This window comes from Saccostrea cucullata, unplaced genomic scaffold (genome assembly GCF_032062105.1).
Source record: "Saccostrea cucullata isolate Sc308-1 unplaced genomic scaffold, CSIRO_AGI_Scuc_v1 ctg14, whole genome shotgun sequence".
Classification (NCBI taxonomy): Eukaryota; Metazoa; Mollusca; class Bivalvia; order Ostreida; family Ostreidae; genus Saccostrea; species Saccostrea cuccullata.
Genome location: NW_026941090.1, coordinates 251,866 through 270,672, shown reverse-complemented (window position 1 = coordinate 270,672; position 18,807 = coordinate 251,866). Strand labels below are relative to the sequence as shown.

The following is an 18,807-nucleotide window of genomic DNA, read 5'->3' as shown; positions in this document are numbered from 1 at the left end:
AAAAGCTGTATCTCCTTTTTCATGGAAGGGATGTTGATTAATTTATCGTAACCAATGTAATCACTGGTAGTCTTGTGTTGTTGTCGTTGTCAAATCCGTGCTTGAAATCTATGTACAAAAAAAGCGTTTGTATGATTCCGAGTCAAATCACGCGATATCTAGCGAGATTTTATGAGAGTGGCTTCAAAAATGGATACCCAAGCGAACCAAAAATACTTTAGACGCAGCTTTTGTAGAAAAGCGGTAGATTTCTGAATTAAATCGGTAGGCGGGAGATGGAGTGAAAAAGCGGTAGACTCCCGCCTAAATCGGGAGAGTTAACATGTATGCAGACACACTGACTAACGGACAGGTCAAAAACATTATACCTCACACAACTTGTTGCGTGGGGTATAATAATGTAAATAACTATATATAAAGTGTTAGAGAACTTTTTTAAGAAGCTTTACCCTCTGCATAATCCCTGAACTACTGGCCCATGTAGCCTCCACAATGTTGTCTCCTCCATCTACCATACCCTGGTACCCCTACAATGTTACATCAAGTCAGGTGGTATAATAATTCAACTCAAAACTGAATGAAATATTATATTACACATTTATTTTAGTTATATACTAAGTAGGCAATAAAGCTTGTTTAATTTTTTTTTTGTATTATATTAATGTGAGCATTTATCATGCTCATGTGTTTGACGTAATATTTCTGTCAGTGAATTTAACATGTAAATTAAACAAAGAATTCATATTCAATGCAAGACTTAGAGACTTAAGATCTTAAGTTAAAAAGGGCAAGCAAACTTAAACTTATAAAATCTTTGAACAAAATTAGGCCCTACTAGAAATACTTTTCCTAAATGGACTAGTTAAATAACTTTTGGTAGGCCTTTCAACTAATTTTTCAAATTGCACATATGGTAAAAAAAATTGTATAGATAGATTTACAGGTATATGAAATTATCAAAAAAGATAATAACTTATGCATACATTTAATTACATCATTAAAAAGTTTAATTATTTATAATTGACTTTTCCGATGTTATGTTTAAGGACAGGTAACTCAGGTGTGAAAAATGACCAACTTAGTGCCGATTTATGAGTTATCGTTTATAGGAATGACATATAGCCTGCTTCAGCATTGGTATTGTTATATACACTAAAGGGTTCCTTATGTACATTGTTTTGTACACAAAAAGTTTTGACCAAGAGAAAGAGAATGCCTTCACTCTACCTGAAATAACAGGGTCAAATGAATGGGGAACAGACTATATTCAATAGTTTTAACTCTCTTTGACGATTATTATAAAGAAGAAAATTTAATGTCATGTTTTTTGTGTTCGCGCTTTTTCGCTTCCTATTTAAATATATATATTTTTACAAGTAAATGCAACAATTGATCATCTCATTTGTGTTACTAAGCACGAAGGGGAACGACCTAGTATAAAAATTTAATTAGGTTAGAACTGAGAAGGAGGGTAGATTTCACATTTTATTTTAATTAAAAAATTTTAATCATATGCAGTAAACCGATGTCCCAACTATACAGAAAATAAGTTTAACATTGGTGCTAAATTTTAAAACCACTGGATTCTACTGAGAGCAAAGAAACACTTGGGAAATGCTAAAAATTGCATTGCGTGTAAACAGTTAGATACCCCCAGCCTGCTCTAAACAAAGAAGAAGTCTCAATAAGCCATTATCTGTGGTCCCCGGTTACTCGTCAAATTTTAAACTTTCATTAAAAAGCTTAAAAAGTAAATTACATTGATCTCTTATGTCTGTAGTATATGGTCCAACGTTTAAAAATTTCAAATAATTGCAAAAAAGAACACGCGAACCTGTGTTTTGAAGGTGGGGTCCTTTGATTTTCATGAATATCAAAAGAAATATGTGACAGGTACCCACTTCAGAGCTTTCGTAAACATCGAGCGCAGATTTGTTCAAAGTCGACATCAAAATATAATGTGTATATTATATTTATACAGATTGTGTGAAAATATCTTTGTTGAACAACATTGCGCTCTATGTCTTCTACTTAAAAGTATCATGATTTTGAATCTGTTCGGTGAGTATATTTACATAGGATTAACCTCTTGTTGACCTGCTAAGAATAGATAATATGTCACGTGATTCCATTCCGCCACAGGTGAATACCTTTGGAAAGCGTGTTTTCTATAGGAAGCGAGTCAGTGACACAATCTTGTAGCTCGTATTTGAAAAGTGCAGACACCAGCTTTTATTTTTTAAAATAAAAAAAGACTCTCTATAGACTTCGATGAATATCACTTATGATAAACTTTGACGATTTTCCGGGACATTTTTTAATTCTCCTGCACGTAATCGCAATATTCCTGTTCATTGCGAAAATTAAAGCACACGCGTAGATGTATATAAATACACATTTAATCAATTTCTTGCGAAAAAGAAACAAAATATTATAAGCAGAAAATACCAAAGACGTAATAATTTCTTCACATTTAATCACTGTCTAAACAAAATTAATGCACTCGCATACTGACCACTTCAATATTCAAAGCAACTTTATACTCTTGTCACGTTTTTGGATGCTAGCTGAATGCATAAAAATTTTTATATAAACTCGGAAAAACTTCGAATGCATTTATAATCGATAAGTAAATCGGAATATTCATTGCAGAATTTACAGCGAAGCTAAGAAATATATATACATGTCAGGCAGATAGTATCTGGGGAAGGGGTAACCCATTCTTTTCAGGGATAAATCTTGAGTTCTTCACCCACCCCCACCCACCCACCCATCCACCCCCCCCAAAAAAAAAACAACTTTCATACGCCTTTACGCTGCTACAATATGAACTAGTGCTAATTGTAACGGGGACCGTTACAGATGTTCCCCAAACGCTCCCCAACTCCCTTTTGGTGCCATATTCCCTGGAAGCTTCATTAAATAAGACAAATTCGATGCATTTGAAACTTAAAAACGTTTACCCAGAAGTGTACAAAGTTCACTCAAATTTTAGCATTGCACGCGTGCACATGTGAATGCATGTGCGTAATGACCATATCATCTTGTCTACACAATCTATATATTTTAATATACTTAATATTAAAGTATTTAATCCAAAAGTATTAAAAAATACGCTCATTCACTTGTTTTTTTTATTTTGCTCATTTCACGTGCACGCACGTGCAAACATGAGCATGGTGACCATACCTTCTTGTAGATGTCCGTTACATCTATCTATGTTCTTAAAATCCCACCCCGTTTGGTTGAAAACCAAGGGAGTTATAGCTGTTTAAAGTTTCAGCCAATCAGATTGCAGCGCATGTACATGCACGTGTATGCATGTGCATGGTGACCATATTTTCTTGTAGTAGTCCATTATATCTATCTATGTTCTAAATCCCATCCTGTTTGGTTGAAAATCAAGGGAGTTATAGCTATTTAACGTTTAAGCCAATCAGATTGCAGCGCACGTGCATGCACGTGTTTTCATGATAATTGCTATATATCATGTTGTAGGATATCCTAATGCATGGCTATTTTCAAAATTTCAAAGGATTTCGTCAAAAAACAAGAAAGATATTGAGACTTTAGTTTCAGCCAATCAGAGCAAAGCGCACGTGCATGCGCGTGAGATCTTGCTATTTTGACCATGTCATATTGTCTATGCTACTAATATATCCTTATATTATAAGTTTCAAAGCATTTCATCAAAAATTTAAAAAGTTACGCCTATATCAATTAAATCGGTCATTACACATGTTGCACGTGCACGCTCTTGCAAGCACGTGCGCGCAAAATGACCTTCGTTCCGCAAATCTACATAACATGTCTACTGAACCTAAAAACATTTCACCTTAGTCGGATGTATAGTTTACGAGATCATTCCCGGACAAAAAAGTACCCAGGAAGAAGAAGAAGAAAAATAATAATAATAACTAGTGCTAATTGTAACGGGGACCGTTACAGATGTTCCCCAAACGCTCCTCAACTCCCTTTTGGTGCCATATTCCCTGTAAGCTTCATTAAATAAGACAACCTCTATGCATCTGAGATTTTAACAACATTAACAAAGAAGTGTACAAAAATCATTTAAACTTTAGCATTGCACGCGTGCACATGTGAATGCATTTGCGTCATGACCATATCATCTTGTCTACACAATCTATATTTTTAATATACTGAATATTAAAGTATTTAATCCAAAATTATTAAAAAAAATACGCTCATTCAAGTGTATGTTTAATTTTACTCATTTCACGTGCACGCACGTGCATACATGAGCATGGTGACCATACCTTCTTGTAGAAGTCCATTACATCTATCTACGTTCTAAATTCCACCCCGTTTGGGTGAAAACTAAGGGAGTTATACTGTTTAAAGTTTCAGCCAATCAGATTGCAGCACATGTACACGCACGTGTATGCATGTGCATGGTGACCATACCTACTTGTAGAAGTCCATTTTATCTATCTATGTTCCAAATCCCATCCTGTTTGGTTGAAAAGCAAGGGAGTTATAGCTGTTTAAAGTTTCAGCCAATCAGATTGCAGCGCACGTGCATGCACGTGTTTTCATGATAATTGCTTTATTTCATGTTGTAGGATATCCTAATGCATGGCTATGTTCAAAATTTCAAAGGATTTCGTCAAAAAACAAGAAAGATATTGAGACTTTAGTTGCAGCCAATCAGAGCGAAGTGCACGTGCATGCGCGTGAGATCTTGCTATTTTCACCATGTCGTCATGTCTATACTACTAATATATCCTCAAATTATGAGTTTCAAAGCATTTCATTTAAAAATAGAACAGTTGTGGCTATATCTATTATATTAGTTATTTCACGTGTTGCACGTGCACGCTCTTGCAAGCACGTGCGCGCAAAATGACCTTGATTCCGCAAATCTACATAACATGTCTACTAACCCTAAAAAGGTTTTACCTACATCGGATGAACAGTTTACAAGATCATTCCCGGACAAAAAAGTTCCAGGAAGAAGAAGAAGAAAAATAATAATAATAATAATAATAATAACTAGAAAAGAAACTCGTTGCGAGCAACGAGAGGTCTTCCGTCCGATTCTGAAAAAAGAAAACCCGCAAAATCGAGCTGAAAAAGTGATAATTTTTTTTACGGAAACAAAGGGGATTGAACCCGGGTCGCCAGCATGAAAATACAAAGCGCTTACTGTTACACTATTGGGACCACATCTCTAAATCTACTTTACATACTTCTGAAACAGTACATCTGTCTTAGAATAATGAAAAGCGGTCACTATTCATATACTGAAAGGAAAAAGAAACGCAGGGTAGCATAATTTTCGATAAAAATTTGACCACATGATCGAAAATTACGAAAATTAGTCAGATGGGATATTTAGTTGCTGTGCATCAAAATCAGTATTCAGAATTACTCAACCGTAAAATTTATGACGTCACGTAGGGAAAACGCTAAAAAAACCCAAAACACATACAATTTGATAACGACGAGTTTGTCAACAAATCTTGTTGCATTTTTTGATGCATATGAGGTATGCACATCGTTTTTCAATATTAAGAGACATTATGAATTTATTGCAATCTTGGCACAGTTTACGGAAGTTCAATGGGGTCTTGTTTTCAAATTGCCTAATTAATGAAAAAGGCAACAACGGTTTACTTAGCAGTCTCTTGTAAATTTTCCGCCATTAAACGTTTTAGTCGTTGTCAGAGAGGGTTTGGAGTGGTTTTCAATCAACCGTGACGATGACGGTAACGCGAAACAGAGTCATGTTACGAGCGGGTTATTCGTCCTGCCATCTTTTAAATCGCGGCCTTACTACCACAAAAACAGCCATTTATAGAGTAGATGATAATAATCATCACATTCATACGAAATTTGAAAGAAAACAACTCTGCAATTTGGTTTTTTGAGCCAGTCAACTTACGGTTGTTTTCCTCTCACTGGCGCATGCGCGCACCGTTTGACTTATTTTTTGAGTGGTTATCCATGCTAAATATAGCCAGGATTTGAAAGATAAACCCTCTGATGAAATTCCATGCAAAGGAGAAATAAGACTCTGATAGACATTGAAGATAATGAGAGTTTTCGATTTTCACTTTTGGGGGGGGGGGATCGTCATTTGACCTTCAATAACTTATGAATAATTAGACAAAATCATATGAGAATTTGGTTATATCTTTTTGAAAGATGATTTTAAAAGGTAGATAGGAAAACTAAAAAGTATTTTCAGAAAAACAAATTTAATTCACCTCAAAAGATTACCCTGCGTTTCTTTTTCCTTTCAGTATAATTTTCCGTCAAACGCCACGAGTAAATCTTCGCGCCAAACTTGCTCAAGATGAACACATAGGAAATTGTTACTTGAGTTTTAACAGTAATTATTAGGATAGATAATCTCTTAGTGATGAACAGATAATACTGTTTTCTGTCTTTGATTCGATATGTATTCAACTTTTTATTCCATGCAACTTCATATACAGGCATGCCAATGTTATATTTCTGCACTATTGTCGCCATTTGTCTACTACTTAAGTCGGGTCAGGATACATTATTTCGGGCCAAAGGTCACAAATAGTTCTTAACGCTATTCCTTTGAAATGTTTGATCTATTTAATGGATCTGATAGCTTCAATGAAAATTAGAAATGTATGTTCTTATTACCGGAATTTCGAGCGTTAGAAAGTAAATTTATCACATTATTCAAATATAATATCGTATACGGCCAAGTAACACTAAAGCTGTGAATTCGGTAAAATTTTCCACGAATTTTGTTTCCTGTTTACCCCCAAAGTGGAGATGAGTTACACGTTCATGAAAAGATCACTCGCCCCCCGACGGTCAAGGAATCTGATACTCTTTATGTTCAATAACTTGCATTTATTACAAGAATATTCATATAACCTTTAATAAACAATCTTTTATAAAAAATGTTTTTCTTGCTTTTGTCTTTGCTATTCATTTAATATGTCATAAGCCTGCGAGGTAAAATAAACAGAAGTCAAGTAATACTTCAGAAACATAGTGAATATTAAGTCAGGCAAGTTTTTTGAAAAGCTATTACTTATAACCATGGTTTAGGATAAGTTTTCCCTGGTGCAAAACTAAAGACTGTAGTCATCGTATTTCCACTTGTAGTCATGTTGTATTCTACTATGAGATGCAGACAAAAGCAATTTCAATAGAAGTTTGAGGAAACCTCATATTAAAACTATACTCAATGCAACGAAATTGTGATGTAGCAATCTAAAGAATCCTTTACATTTCATAAATCTTTTTGGTAGAAGTTTCGTTCATCTAAACGCTCAGCTGACCTTCTAGAACCCGACTTGCTTAATGGCGGAGTTTACCGAGACCGCCGCCATCTTGGACACGCTTCAGATTTTTAAATGCGAATATCTAGTGTGTGGATTGATCAATTCTTAAATAAATTATATATTTGGCCTTTCAAGTAGGGTCTTAATTACCATTAATTATATCAAAGAAAAATATTGAAAAACAAAAAAAGTTGAAAAAGTGCACATTTTGAATTCACTTCCTGTAGCGACCGGAAGTACTGACGACGCAAACGAAGTCAAAATTGCACATCTATAACTCATGGTCTATCATCTCTAACAAGTCTCCAGTTAATATCTTGAGCCGTTTTCGAGAACATTCGAAGACAAAATTGCATTTTAAAATCAGGAAAATGTCCATAACTTGGCACTGGTAGCGAATTTTCCAAAAAACGGAATTTTATATAAAATTCATATAATGACCTATAATTCCTGAAATTTTCATTGAAATCCACCGAATAGTTTACGAGAAATCGCCTGCACAAAATTTTGTCTAAAAAAAAAGAATAATAATAATAAGAAACAATAGAATCACTATAAGGTCTTCCGTGAAGACGGAAGACCTTAATAAGAAACAGAGTAAAAACAATATGTTCCCCAACTTCGTTTGGGGAACATAATAAGAAACAGAGTAAAAACAATATGTTCCCCAACTTCGTTTGGGGAACATAATAAACACACATTAATGTTGAAGTTTAATTTTTCAAATAAAAATATGAGTATTTTTTATTAACTCCTAATTCTACATTAATCGTTTTCAAGTTTGGAAAAGGATTTCCTCGATCTTTTTCTTTTGCTTTATCAAATTCATGTTTCTTGTTTTCTTTTTCTCAGCCCCCTCCCCCCTTTACAAAAGAATGGTAGTGTATGTCTGTGTGTATTTACCGTTAATTATTATGCAATCGCCTGTGCTTTTCAAACAATCATGTAAAAGAAAATTATTGTAGTGGGTAAAATATATTGACATTTTATTCAACAATGATAGATTTTAAAAAATTATCGCGATTAGGGGGATTTTTAAAACCCCGACAAAAATACCAGAAGTACTAAAAAAGACTCCCACTCACCCCAAGTTAAGAAGAATACGAATGATGCAAAATAAAATTCAAACGTATTGTAGATTATTATTACCCATCGTATATTGCTTATTATTTCTTATCTCACGCTACAATTCATCGGTTTTATTCCTTTATATAATACCTAATTTAAATGTCTCCGCCCATTTGTATGTAATAGAGGAACCGTACTCTGTTCGAAAAAAAATGTTCCGGAATTTGTGTGTTCAGTAGGTGTTGGAAATCGGCTTGTATTTCTTGATATTGCAAGTTATTAATAATGATTGTACAAAATGTTAATTAGAAATACTTTGTTATACACAATGAAACTAAAAATAATACCGTATCTTCATGTATATTCTGTAAAATAAGGGCAAAAAAAGGGACCACGCTACTATACTTAAGTGGAAAACTCCTTTCAGCAGTGAGTTATCGTTCATAACACCGACCCCTAGCGGCAGTTGAAAGGCCTACTTTTGGTACCATTTACCTCTTTTATATAGAAAACTTTACAGCCCAAGTAGGCACCCATTCTTACTACAGCTCTTACACTGGAATTCATACCTGAAAATTTTTAAATGCTAAAATTAATGCTTATCATTCATTTTTATAAACAATCACATTACTTGTCATGAATAAGTGTAATTGTCTAAAAAAAAAAATCCATACTTACGAGGGTTGTCTGGTAAAATCGTGGACAAACGCTTTTCTCGAAAAATAATCGGTGAACTAAGCTAAAATTTTCAGTAAATGTTTATTTATCATATTTAAGTGCATCATAATTTTTCTGGTAAAATAGAGACAAAAATAAAATTTTTATTAAGCTTGAATGTGCACAGGGCAGCCCGTCAAAAAACCAAGGTTTTATTAGAGAATAAACGAAATAAAAGTTTTAAATACATTAAGATTGGGGTTAAAATTTTGCTAATTCGATTCCATAATCTATGTCGTCTTTTGAAAAATTTCAAGGCTTTGGTTAATTTTTGACAGTTTCCGGGCATTCGAAATGGGAAAGTGATAAACACAACATATGAAAAATGGCAACGTTTGATGACGTTACTTCACACTGGAGAGCAATTTAATTTGATTTAGATGTAATGACACCTGTAGAGACTTTAAAACAATATAGAAGATTTTTTTTCTTCAAAAAATCACCAGATCCTAAGTATACAAATGAAACAGGAGTTTTCTTAGCAAATTCATTTTTGATCGAGTCCCCGGGTAGTACAAAACATTCGAATAAACTGCTATTGTAATAGCAAAAGATGCCGTCACTGTTGACCATTGATATTAGATTGTATGTTTATTATTATATTATATATATATATTAGTTAAATGATGGTGAGAATTTTGTCCGTAACTTATTAATAAATCTTCATAAGATGGCGTGTGTGCGCTAGATTGGTTCCTCAACTGTTTATGGAGAACCGAGTACATGCATAATGAAATTCCTAAATTGTAGAGGGACTCATATCCAACTTCATTTTCAGCAAAGATGAAACGTGACGTTGTTTTAGACACTTTGACATTATCATCCAATCCATGTGCCATAAGGCGATACAATACATAACATAAAATCTCATAATTTGTCTATTTATGCATATATCTATCCAAAATTTGTTATGTTTATTCACCAAATACTAAAGGGTAGTGAAAATTTCAGAACATAGTAATGATTATTTTTCACACTAGACAACACGTCCACGATTTTACAGGACAACCCTCGTAATTTTAACATTTTAAAATTCATGATTGAGTGAGACACAAAAAGAAAAATGTTTGATGATTGTTGTGGTGATTAGCTATCTAATTACAATCGCTAATTATAATCTAAGAACCTGGATGTTTCAATTACGTTTACTGGAGCTATGTAGTTTAATCATGTTAATATAAATCTACATACAGTATTAACAGTGTTACAAAACTTCAAATTGTACCTTGCTATGTACTGATTAAACTTGTCTGCATGTTCAAACTGTCTGCATTATGTGACTAATGTCAAAACAATGTCAAAGCAATGCATCATCACTAATGCTTGCTGCATTCTCAGTATCGATACTGATCTATAATCATTAAAAAACAGATAGAGAAATGTATTCATTCAAATTAATGGATAAAACACTATAACTTTATTTCAGATTCTTCTTAAAGTATCTTTAAAAAAGTAAAAAAAAATCTTTCTTCTCAAATCCCCCCTTGCCCATCACCATTCCCATCCCCTCCATCTCCCCTAAATTGAATGATGTTCGTTACTCCTCGGGATTATTGTTCACAATCGCATAATAACACCCGAGAAATCTACTGGAGAAAAAAAATTGTCTGCTAGGCGAATCTTTCATTACAGTTACGGAAAGAAAGTCGATTGTCATTCTCAGTTGTCATTAGAAATGGCAAGCTTAGTGCAAAGTTGTTTTCAATGACATACCCTGGGAATCCCCTCCACTTGTAAACACGCCTATGGATTTCCCCGTCCCACTTCCCCATGCCAATTCCTGTCCCTCTCTTCCCCTTTCAGTCATGATGCTGTCTTTTCTACTCATGCTATCCCGAACGCTGTGAATCCGCTCCCTGTCATTTCTTATTACGACTCCTTCCGTCTCCATTGGCATTGCCATTTTTGGTGGAATGTCCTCCAGGAGGGATTATAAGACCTTCCACACAAACGACCTAGACACGGACTCGGAAAACCTCTGCAGTCTTCATCAACTACGATTCGGTCTCCGTTCCATTCATCTGCCACCTGCATGAACTGACCGAGATTTGCCGAACTGAGGATTCAACACTTTACGGAAACATCCGAAGTCTTATGGTCAAACTAACAACAGTAAAAGTTCACAGAAAATAAATACTAATAAACATTCCGCATAAAAAGAAGACCTAGAATATGACATTATCAAACAATGTTTTCAACAATTGTGTTTTCAATATTGTTTTCTTAGTATATTTAAATTTCATAAACGATTGAGCATCAATAAAAATCTTTTTGATTGATCTTTCTTTCTTATTAGTCTTCTCTTCCGCCTAATCTCTGTTTTATGCGAATGAAAAATAGTTCTTAATATTTTATTTATTTTAAAAAGTTGAATTGCATAAAATAACAAAAAAGCCATTTTCATATTTTAAATTATATATTATAAAGTGTTTTGTACTTAGAAATAATAGTCATTGCTTTGTTTAAAAAAGTATATTTTTCACATCGATTACGACGCACTTCCTTTTTCTCAACAACGTGAAATCGCAACCATGAGGTGCAAATTTTCTCCTCAATTTTTTGTTAATTTCTTATCTAGAAGAATTAAATTGTTAAAAACTTGACAGATTTCAGTTGATATTTTGTATACATTTCAGATAAATTATTTTGTTGGTTCTGTTTTATGATTATTCTAAGTAATTATGGAAAGCAAATGGAAGTTGTGCATATTTACCATGTATTGACTGTCTAGTGTCACTGTCTATAACAGTAGAAACAATGCTTGCAAAAATTGAAAACACGATTGAAAATTTACAAATGTTAACTTATATTTAAGTACAGCCTTTTTATTGCAAAGGACTAGATAGTGTTTCAGTAGTGTTGTACCTAAGTTGGGGGGGGGGGGGGCATTGGTATTGGTCCTTTACATTTATTTGAGACACAGATAGGAAATGTTACTTATGTTTCAGTAAACTTGTACTTGTATCCTGTGTGGATTTGTGTGAAGACTACTAGTAACTGAAGTGACCACCACAGATTTAATTTAACTGCTTCATACTCATTTTCATTATGCCCCCTTTAAGTTTTAGAATCAATTTGTCTCTCATGATTCCACCAGTTACCATTGATGGGACATCACCAGTTTCTGGTGAAAAACTGCAAATTTAGACTTGTTCCCAGTGAGGAATCTGTTGTGCCAGTATCTTCTGCCAGACTTTTGATTTATATTGGCCTCGTTTGAAGGACCGGTCTTCTTTGCATTTTTGATTTTGAAAAGAATTTATGTTCTCTGCACAAATGAATAATTTGATTTAATCTGAATATCAGTTTATGTAAATTTAAGTATTGATTTAATAAGAATTATTAGTTGGAATATCTTACTGAGACAGATATGTTGTATTTTTTCAGTACCCTCAGGTTGCAGAAACGGCTGGCCTCCGCCGTCCTAAAGTGTGGCAAAAACAAAGTTTGGCTTGACCCCAATGAAACAAATGAAATTGCTAATGCCAACTCAAGTAAGTGGATATTCAGCTTTTAAGAGTTAAGCAGAATAAAATCCTGATATTTACAATTTTAAAATTTGAATTATGTAACATAATTATTCAATTTTGGTTTTTCAGGACAAAATATCCGTAAATTAATCAAGGATGGTTTGATCATCCGCAAACCTGTTGCTGTGCACTCGCGGGCTAGGGTTCGTAAGAACGCCATTGCCAGGAGAAAGGGTCGCCACATGGGTCATGGAAAGAGAAAGGGTACAGCTAATGCTCGTATGCCTGTCAAGATCTTGTGGATGCGCAGAATGAGAGTGCTCCGTCGTCTTCTGAAGCGTTACAGAGAAGCTAAGAAAATTGACAAGCATTTGTAAGTTTACATACAATTAATCTGTTTTAAAGAATAGTATTGTTGATAAAAAAATAATTCAACTTGAAAATGCTTTGATCTTCAATAGATTAAATCTGAATAGGATTAGAATTAATAGAAATAATATTTATTCACTAGAAATTATTAGAAAATGATCATAGTTTGAGTTGTTCAACACCATTTTCTGCTTGTATGTAGCATGTGATTAGAACTAGTTTGTTTCCTCTATGATATAGCATAACATGTTTACTTTTGTAGATATCATGAACTGTACATGAAATCTAAAGGTAATGGTTTCAAGAACAAGAGAGTATTGATGGAGCACATTCACAAGAGGAAGGCCGAGAAAGCAAGATCTAAACAGCTCAGGTATATTGTTATACTGTTAATACGAGTGTTAGGGAACTTTTAATTGTCTGTATTTTTAGCTCACCTGAGCCGAAGGCTCAAGTGAGCTTTTCTGATCACATTTTGTCCGTCGTCCGTCCGTCTGTCCGTCCGTCTGTATCGTCTGTCTGTCTGTCCGTCTGTAAACTTTTCACATTTCGACTTCTTCTCAAGAACCACTGGGCCAATTTTGACCAAACTTGGTACAAAGCATCCTTGGGTAAATGGGAATTTAAATTGTTAAAATGAAGGGACATATCCCCTCGCAAGGGGAGATAATCAAGAAAAGACAAAAATAGGGTGGGGTCATTAAAAAATCTTCTTCTCAAGAACCACTGGGCCAGTAAAGCTGAAACTTATGTGGAAGTATCCTGGGGTAGTGTAGATTCTAAATTGTTCAAATAATGACCCCCGGGGATGGGTGGGGCCACAATGGGGAATCAAAGTTTTATATAGAAATATATAGGAAAAATCTTTGAAAATCTTCTTCTCAAGAACCACTGGGCCAGAAAAGCTGAAACTTATATGGAAGCATCCTGGTATAGTGAAGATTCTAAATTGTTCAAATCATGACCCCCGGGGGAAGGGCGGGGCCACAATGGGGAATCAAAGTTTTACATAGAAATATATAGGAAAAATCTTTGAAAATCTTCTTCTCAAGAATCACTGGACCAGAAAAGCTGAAACTTATGTGGAAGCATCCTGGTATACATGTAATGTAGATTCTAAATTGTTCAAATAATGACCCCCGGGGGATGGGTGGGGCCACAATGGGGAATCGAAGTTTTATATAGAAATATATAGGAAAAATCTTTGAAAATCTTCTTCTCAAGAATCACTGGGCCAGAAAAGCTGAAACTTATGTGGAAGCATTCTGGGGTAGTGTAGATTCTAAATTGTTCAAATCATGACCCCCAGGGGAAGGGCGGGGCCACAATGGGGAATCAAAGTTTTATATAGAAATATATAGAAAAAATCTTTCAAAATCTTCTTCTTAAGAGTCACTGGGCCAGAAAAGCTGAAACTTATGTGGAAGCATTCTGGTATAGTGTAGATTCTAAATTGTTCAAATCATGACCCCCGGGGGAAGGGCGGGGCCACAATGGGGTATCAAAGTTTTACATAGAAATATGTAGGAAAAATTTTTGAATATCTTCTTCTCAAGAATCACTGGGCCAGAAAAGCTGAAACTTATGTTAAAGCATCCTGGGGTAGTGTAGATTCTAAATTGTTCAAATCATGACCCCCGGGGGAAGGGCGGGGCCACAATGGGGTATCAAAGTTTTACATAGAAATATATAGGAAAAATCTTTGAAAATCTTCTTCTCAAGAACCACTGGGCCAGAAAAGCTGAAACTTATGTGGAAGCATTCTGGTATAGTGTAGATTCTAAATTGTTCAAATCATGACCCCCGGGGGAAGGGCGGGGCCACAATGGGGTATCAAAGTTTTACATAGAAATATGTAGGAAAAATCTTTGAAAATCTTCTTCTCAAGAATCAATGGGCCAGAAAAGCTGAAATTATGTGGAAGCATCTTGGGGTAGTGTAGATTCTAAATTGTTCAAATCGTGACCCCCGGGGGATGGGTGGGGCCACAATGGGGAATCAAAGTTTTATATAGAAATATATAGGAAAAATCTTTGAAAATCTTCTTCTCAAGAACCACTGGGCCAGAAAAGCTGAAACTTATGTGGAAGCATCCTGGTATAGCGTAGATTCTAAATTGTTCAAATCATGACCCCCGGGGGAAGGGCGGGGCCACAATGGGGTATCAAAGTTTTACATAGAAATATATAGGAAAAATCTTTGAAAATCTTCTTCTCAAGAACCACTGGGCCAGAAAAGCTGAAACTTATATGGAAGCATTCTGGTATAGTGTAGATTCTAAATTGTTCAAATCATGACCCCCGGGGGAAGGGCGGGGCCACAATGGGGTATCAAAGTTTTACATAGAAATATATAGGAAAAATCTTTGAAAATCTTCTTCTCAAGAACCACTGGGCCAGAAAAGCTGAAAATTATGTGGAAGCATCTTGGGGTAGTGTAGATTCTAAATTGTTCAAATCGTGACCCCCGGGGGATGGGTGGGGCCACAATGGGGAATCAAAGTTTTATATAGAAATATATAGGAAAAATCTTTGAAAATCTTCTTCTCAAGAACCAGAGAGAGAGAGAGAGAACTTATGTGGAAGAGAGAGAGAGAGTGTAGATTCTAAATTGTTTAAATCATGACCCCCAGGGGAAGGGCGGGGCCACAATGGGGTATCAAAGTTTTACATAGAAATATATAGGAAAAATCTTTGAAAATCTTCTTCTCAAGAACCACTGGGCCAGAAAAGCTGAAACTTATGTGTAAGCATCCTGGTATAGTGTAGATTCTAAATTGTTCAAATAATGACCCCAGGGGGAAGGGCGGGGCCACAATGGGGAATCAAAGTTTTATATAGAAATATATTGGAAAAATCTTTGAAAATTTTCTTCTCAAGAACCACTGGGCCAGAAAAAGTGAAGCTTATGTGGAAGCATTCTGGGGTAGTGTAAATTCTAAATTGTAGGAATCATGACCCCCGGGGGAAGGGCGGGGCCACACAGGGAACAAAGTTTTACATAGAAATGTATAGGAAAAATCTTTGAAAATCTTCTTCTCAGGAACCACTGGGCCAAAAAAGCTGAAACATATGTGCCCATGGAAGGATCATGGGGTAGTGTAGATTTCAAAATGTCTAAATTATGATCAGTGGGGTAGGGTGGGGATGCATTATGTATAACAAGGGTAAAATCTGGCAAAGAACAGAATGGTAAAAGCTTCTCAGGTGAGCGATGTGGCCCATGGGCCTCTTGTTATAATAGGTGGATTTTTAAAGAAAAATTTCTACAAAAGTTTCAGCTTCTCTGTTTGTCTATCTGTATCAGGTTAATGTCCCTTAAATGTACATGATTCAGTATTGTTTAGAATGAGAGCTTCACCATATTAATGCACGTTTAATGTGTGCATGTAAATGAATGCGTAATTGTGTATTCATTCTTTAACATGCTCATAAAAACACCTCTCTAGAGTTAACCCATTAACGTGTTGTTAAAAAATGCAGATGTCGTAAAACATGGCGTTATCGATGTCGTCAAAAACGTAATATGGGAATTTAGACATTTATTGTCAAAATATTATATTCATACTGTGAATACAGATGCTAGTGGTATTAGAATTGTTGTTGATTGCTGTTCCCTGGCAATCACACAGCCATGATTTTGATCTCTTAATCAGCATGCATTAGTGTTCTGTTCACAGATTCGTGTTTTGTAGGTTTTATGAGATTGATCACTGTCCCAAATCTTCACCTTAAATATTGATTAAATAAATACAACATTAATTTAACCAAGGTGTATCTTATTGCAAAATTTTGAGAAAGAGTACTCCTTAAAAATATTTTCCTCTAAATTTATCTGGGGAAGAATTTTGTGATTTTAGATCTAGAATGGTCTTTGTATAGTGTTTAGGTGTATCACTCAAGAAATAATTTAATATCAATGCTTCCGTTCTGTGTAATTTAAGAAAAAGGTGGGACAAGCATATTTTTTGGTAGGACAAGTAGTTTTACGATGGTAACCTGTCCAAGGGCAAGTACTGAAAAATTCTATTTGTCTACCCCTTTATATGTTATTGATACATTGTTATACCTTAGGTTGATGTTGAGGATTTCCAATAAGCTGGGTTCATTATATTTTAATTGTAATTTCATTGGTATACACTACATTTAGAATCTCCATAACAGTCCCAGTCTAATGTAGTTAATTTAATTAAAGCTGCTAAAATGTCAGTACAATGTTTAGGATTTATAGCCTAGTTCACTCATTTGTTTAGAAGAAATTTATTGAGAATGTTCTTATCAATAAAATTTTATTTTATCTTGACTGAAATATGTCTGATTGTATTAAAAAGTATAAGTAAATTTTATTCATTATATATTGAAATTATTGAAGATCAACTAGTAAAATCTATTTATTTTGTTTAATTCAGTGACCAAGCCGAATCAAGAAGACAGAGAGTCCGTGAGGCACGTAAACGCCGTGAAGAACGCATCAAGCAAAAGAAAGAGGAGATGCTTAAATCTTTCTCCGAGAAGGAACCCCCAGCATCTAGTTCTTAAAGACAGACTTTTGTGTACACATAGATTTTATTGACAGCACAATAAACCTGTGTGGGAAAAAATGGTTGTTTGTGATAATTTGTTATTCAATGTGTTGGAAACAAAATCAAAAAAGATCTCGGTCTTTGAAAATTAATATGTACTGTAGTCAATCAGTATCCAGTGGAAGATTCACTCATATATACACTGTATATGTAGTGTTTCGTTTATCTTTGAGTCATGAATTGTGGTTTTTTTTAAAGGAAAAGAGATATTGAAATTGGAATTGTGTTCGTTTGATTGTTCATAAGGCAAAGATGTCTGGTATTACATTCCATTCAGTCAGTCAATAACTCGGTATAGGCTTTTTTCTCCAAAGGGGAAAAGATACTGAATATCAAATGCACAATTTTATGTCCTCTCTTAATTTGAACTATTGAGGATAAGTGAACTTTGCTTGTGGACAATTTCGTAAGATGCAACATAAATGATTTTGCAAAGTCTTATGATACAATCATGTTTAAAGGATAGCAAATATCCAAACCATTCCAAATGATGTGTATCTTTACAAAAAAACCCAAAATAATCTGTCAACCATCACTTATATGACCTGATCAAGGCAAAGCAAATTATTTGTATGAAATTGGGAGATGTAATATTTTAAAAATACTTGCTTTCACAGAAATGTGGGCAGCATACATGTAGTTGTTAGAGGCAGGGTCTTATAGTTATCAATGATTGTCCTGTTAGAATCCAAAATATCATACCATCTGTTTGCCTTTTAGACCTTTTAGAATAGCATTGAAGTCTTGGAAGACTTAATGCTACTTATCAGTACAGAATTGGTTCCATACATGTATATTGGTTTGAAGAGGGGAACATTGGAGATAGAATGAATTGGAACAAAACATGCATGTATATATTGAACAAGATGCCAAAGGGCCACAACACTCACCTGAGTAATGTTTACCCTTTTGTTCTTGGCCAGTTTTCCCCCTTTGTCATACAGACACTAACTGGCCTCACCCAAACCCAGGGGGCCATGATTTTAACAATTTAGATACTAATATATGAAACTTTGATTCCCTATTGTGGCCCATCCTACCCCTGGGGGCTAGGATTTAAGCAATTCAGAACCTACACTAACCAAATAAATGCTTAACTCAAGTTTCAGCATTTCTGGCCTAGTTCTTGAGAAAACTATTTTTGCCTTATCTTGATTATCTTCCCATGTAAGGGGGCTTAGCCCTTCAGATGAATAATTTACACTCCCCTTCACCCAAGGATATTTTGTACCAACTTTGGTTAAAATTGACCCATTGGTCCTCGAGAAAAAAAATGAAAATGTGAAAAATTTATGGACAGACAACA

At 34.8% G+C, this 18,807-nt stretch overlaps 2 protein-coding genes across 3 annotated transcripts in view; one reads left to right on the top strand and one right to left on the bottom strand.

Moving 5' to 3' along the window:
- The window catches only part of LOC134257154 (ATP-dependent 6-phosphofructokinase-like), a 35,283-nt gene extending 24,163 nt beyond the window's left edge, over positions 1-11,120 (bottom strand). For both annotated transcript variants that reach the window (XM_062739795.1, XM_062739796.1), the window contains exons 1-3: positions 10,794-11,120; positions 8,859-8,932; positions 450-527 (exon numbers count right to left, since the gene is read on the bottom strand). In XM_062739795.1, the coding sequence (XP_062595779.1) occupies positions 450-527; positions 8,859-8,932; positions 10,794-10,983 (342 nt within the window). In that variant the 5' untranslated portion in view covers positions 10,984-11,120. The remainder of the gene's footprint in view (positions 1-449; positions 528-8,858; positions 8,933-10,793) is intronic.
- Positions 11,121-11,483: 363 nt separating this feature from the next.
- On the top strand, positions 11,484-17,566 carry LOC134257107 (large ribosomal subunit protein eL19-like). The gene is made up of 5 exons (XM_062739749.1): positions 11,484-11,616; positions 12,468-12,574; positions 12,680-12,923; positions 13,182-13,292; positions 17,328-17,566. The coding sequence occupies exons 1-5, from the start codon at positions 11,612-11,614 to the stop codon at positions 17,455-17,457; spliced, it is 597 nt and encodes a 198-aa protein (XP_062595733.1). The 5' UTR covers positions 11,484-11,611; the 3' UTR covers positions 17,458-17,566.
- The last annotated feature ends 1,241 nt before the right edge of the window (positions 17,567-18,807 follow it).

What these genes read in the sequence shown, in the direction of transcription:
- LOC134257107 (XM_062739749.1), top strand. An exon ending in AATTGCTAATGCCAACTCAA is followed by an intron (nt 12,575 to 12,679) that starts GTAAGTGGATAT and finishes TTGGTTTTTCAG; the next exon opens with GACAAAATATCCGTAAATTA. An exon ending in GCAAGATCTAAACAGCTCAG is followed by an intron (nt 13,293 to 17,327) that starts GTATATTGTTAT and finishes TGTTTAATTCAG; the next exon opens with TGACCAAGCCGAATCAAGAA.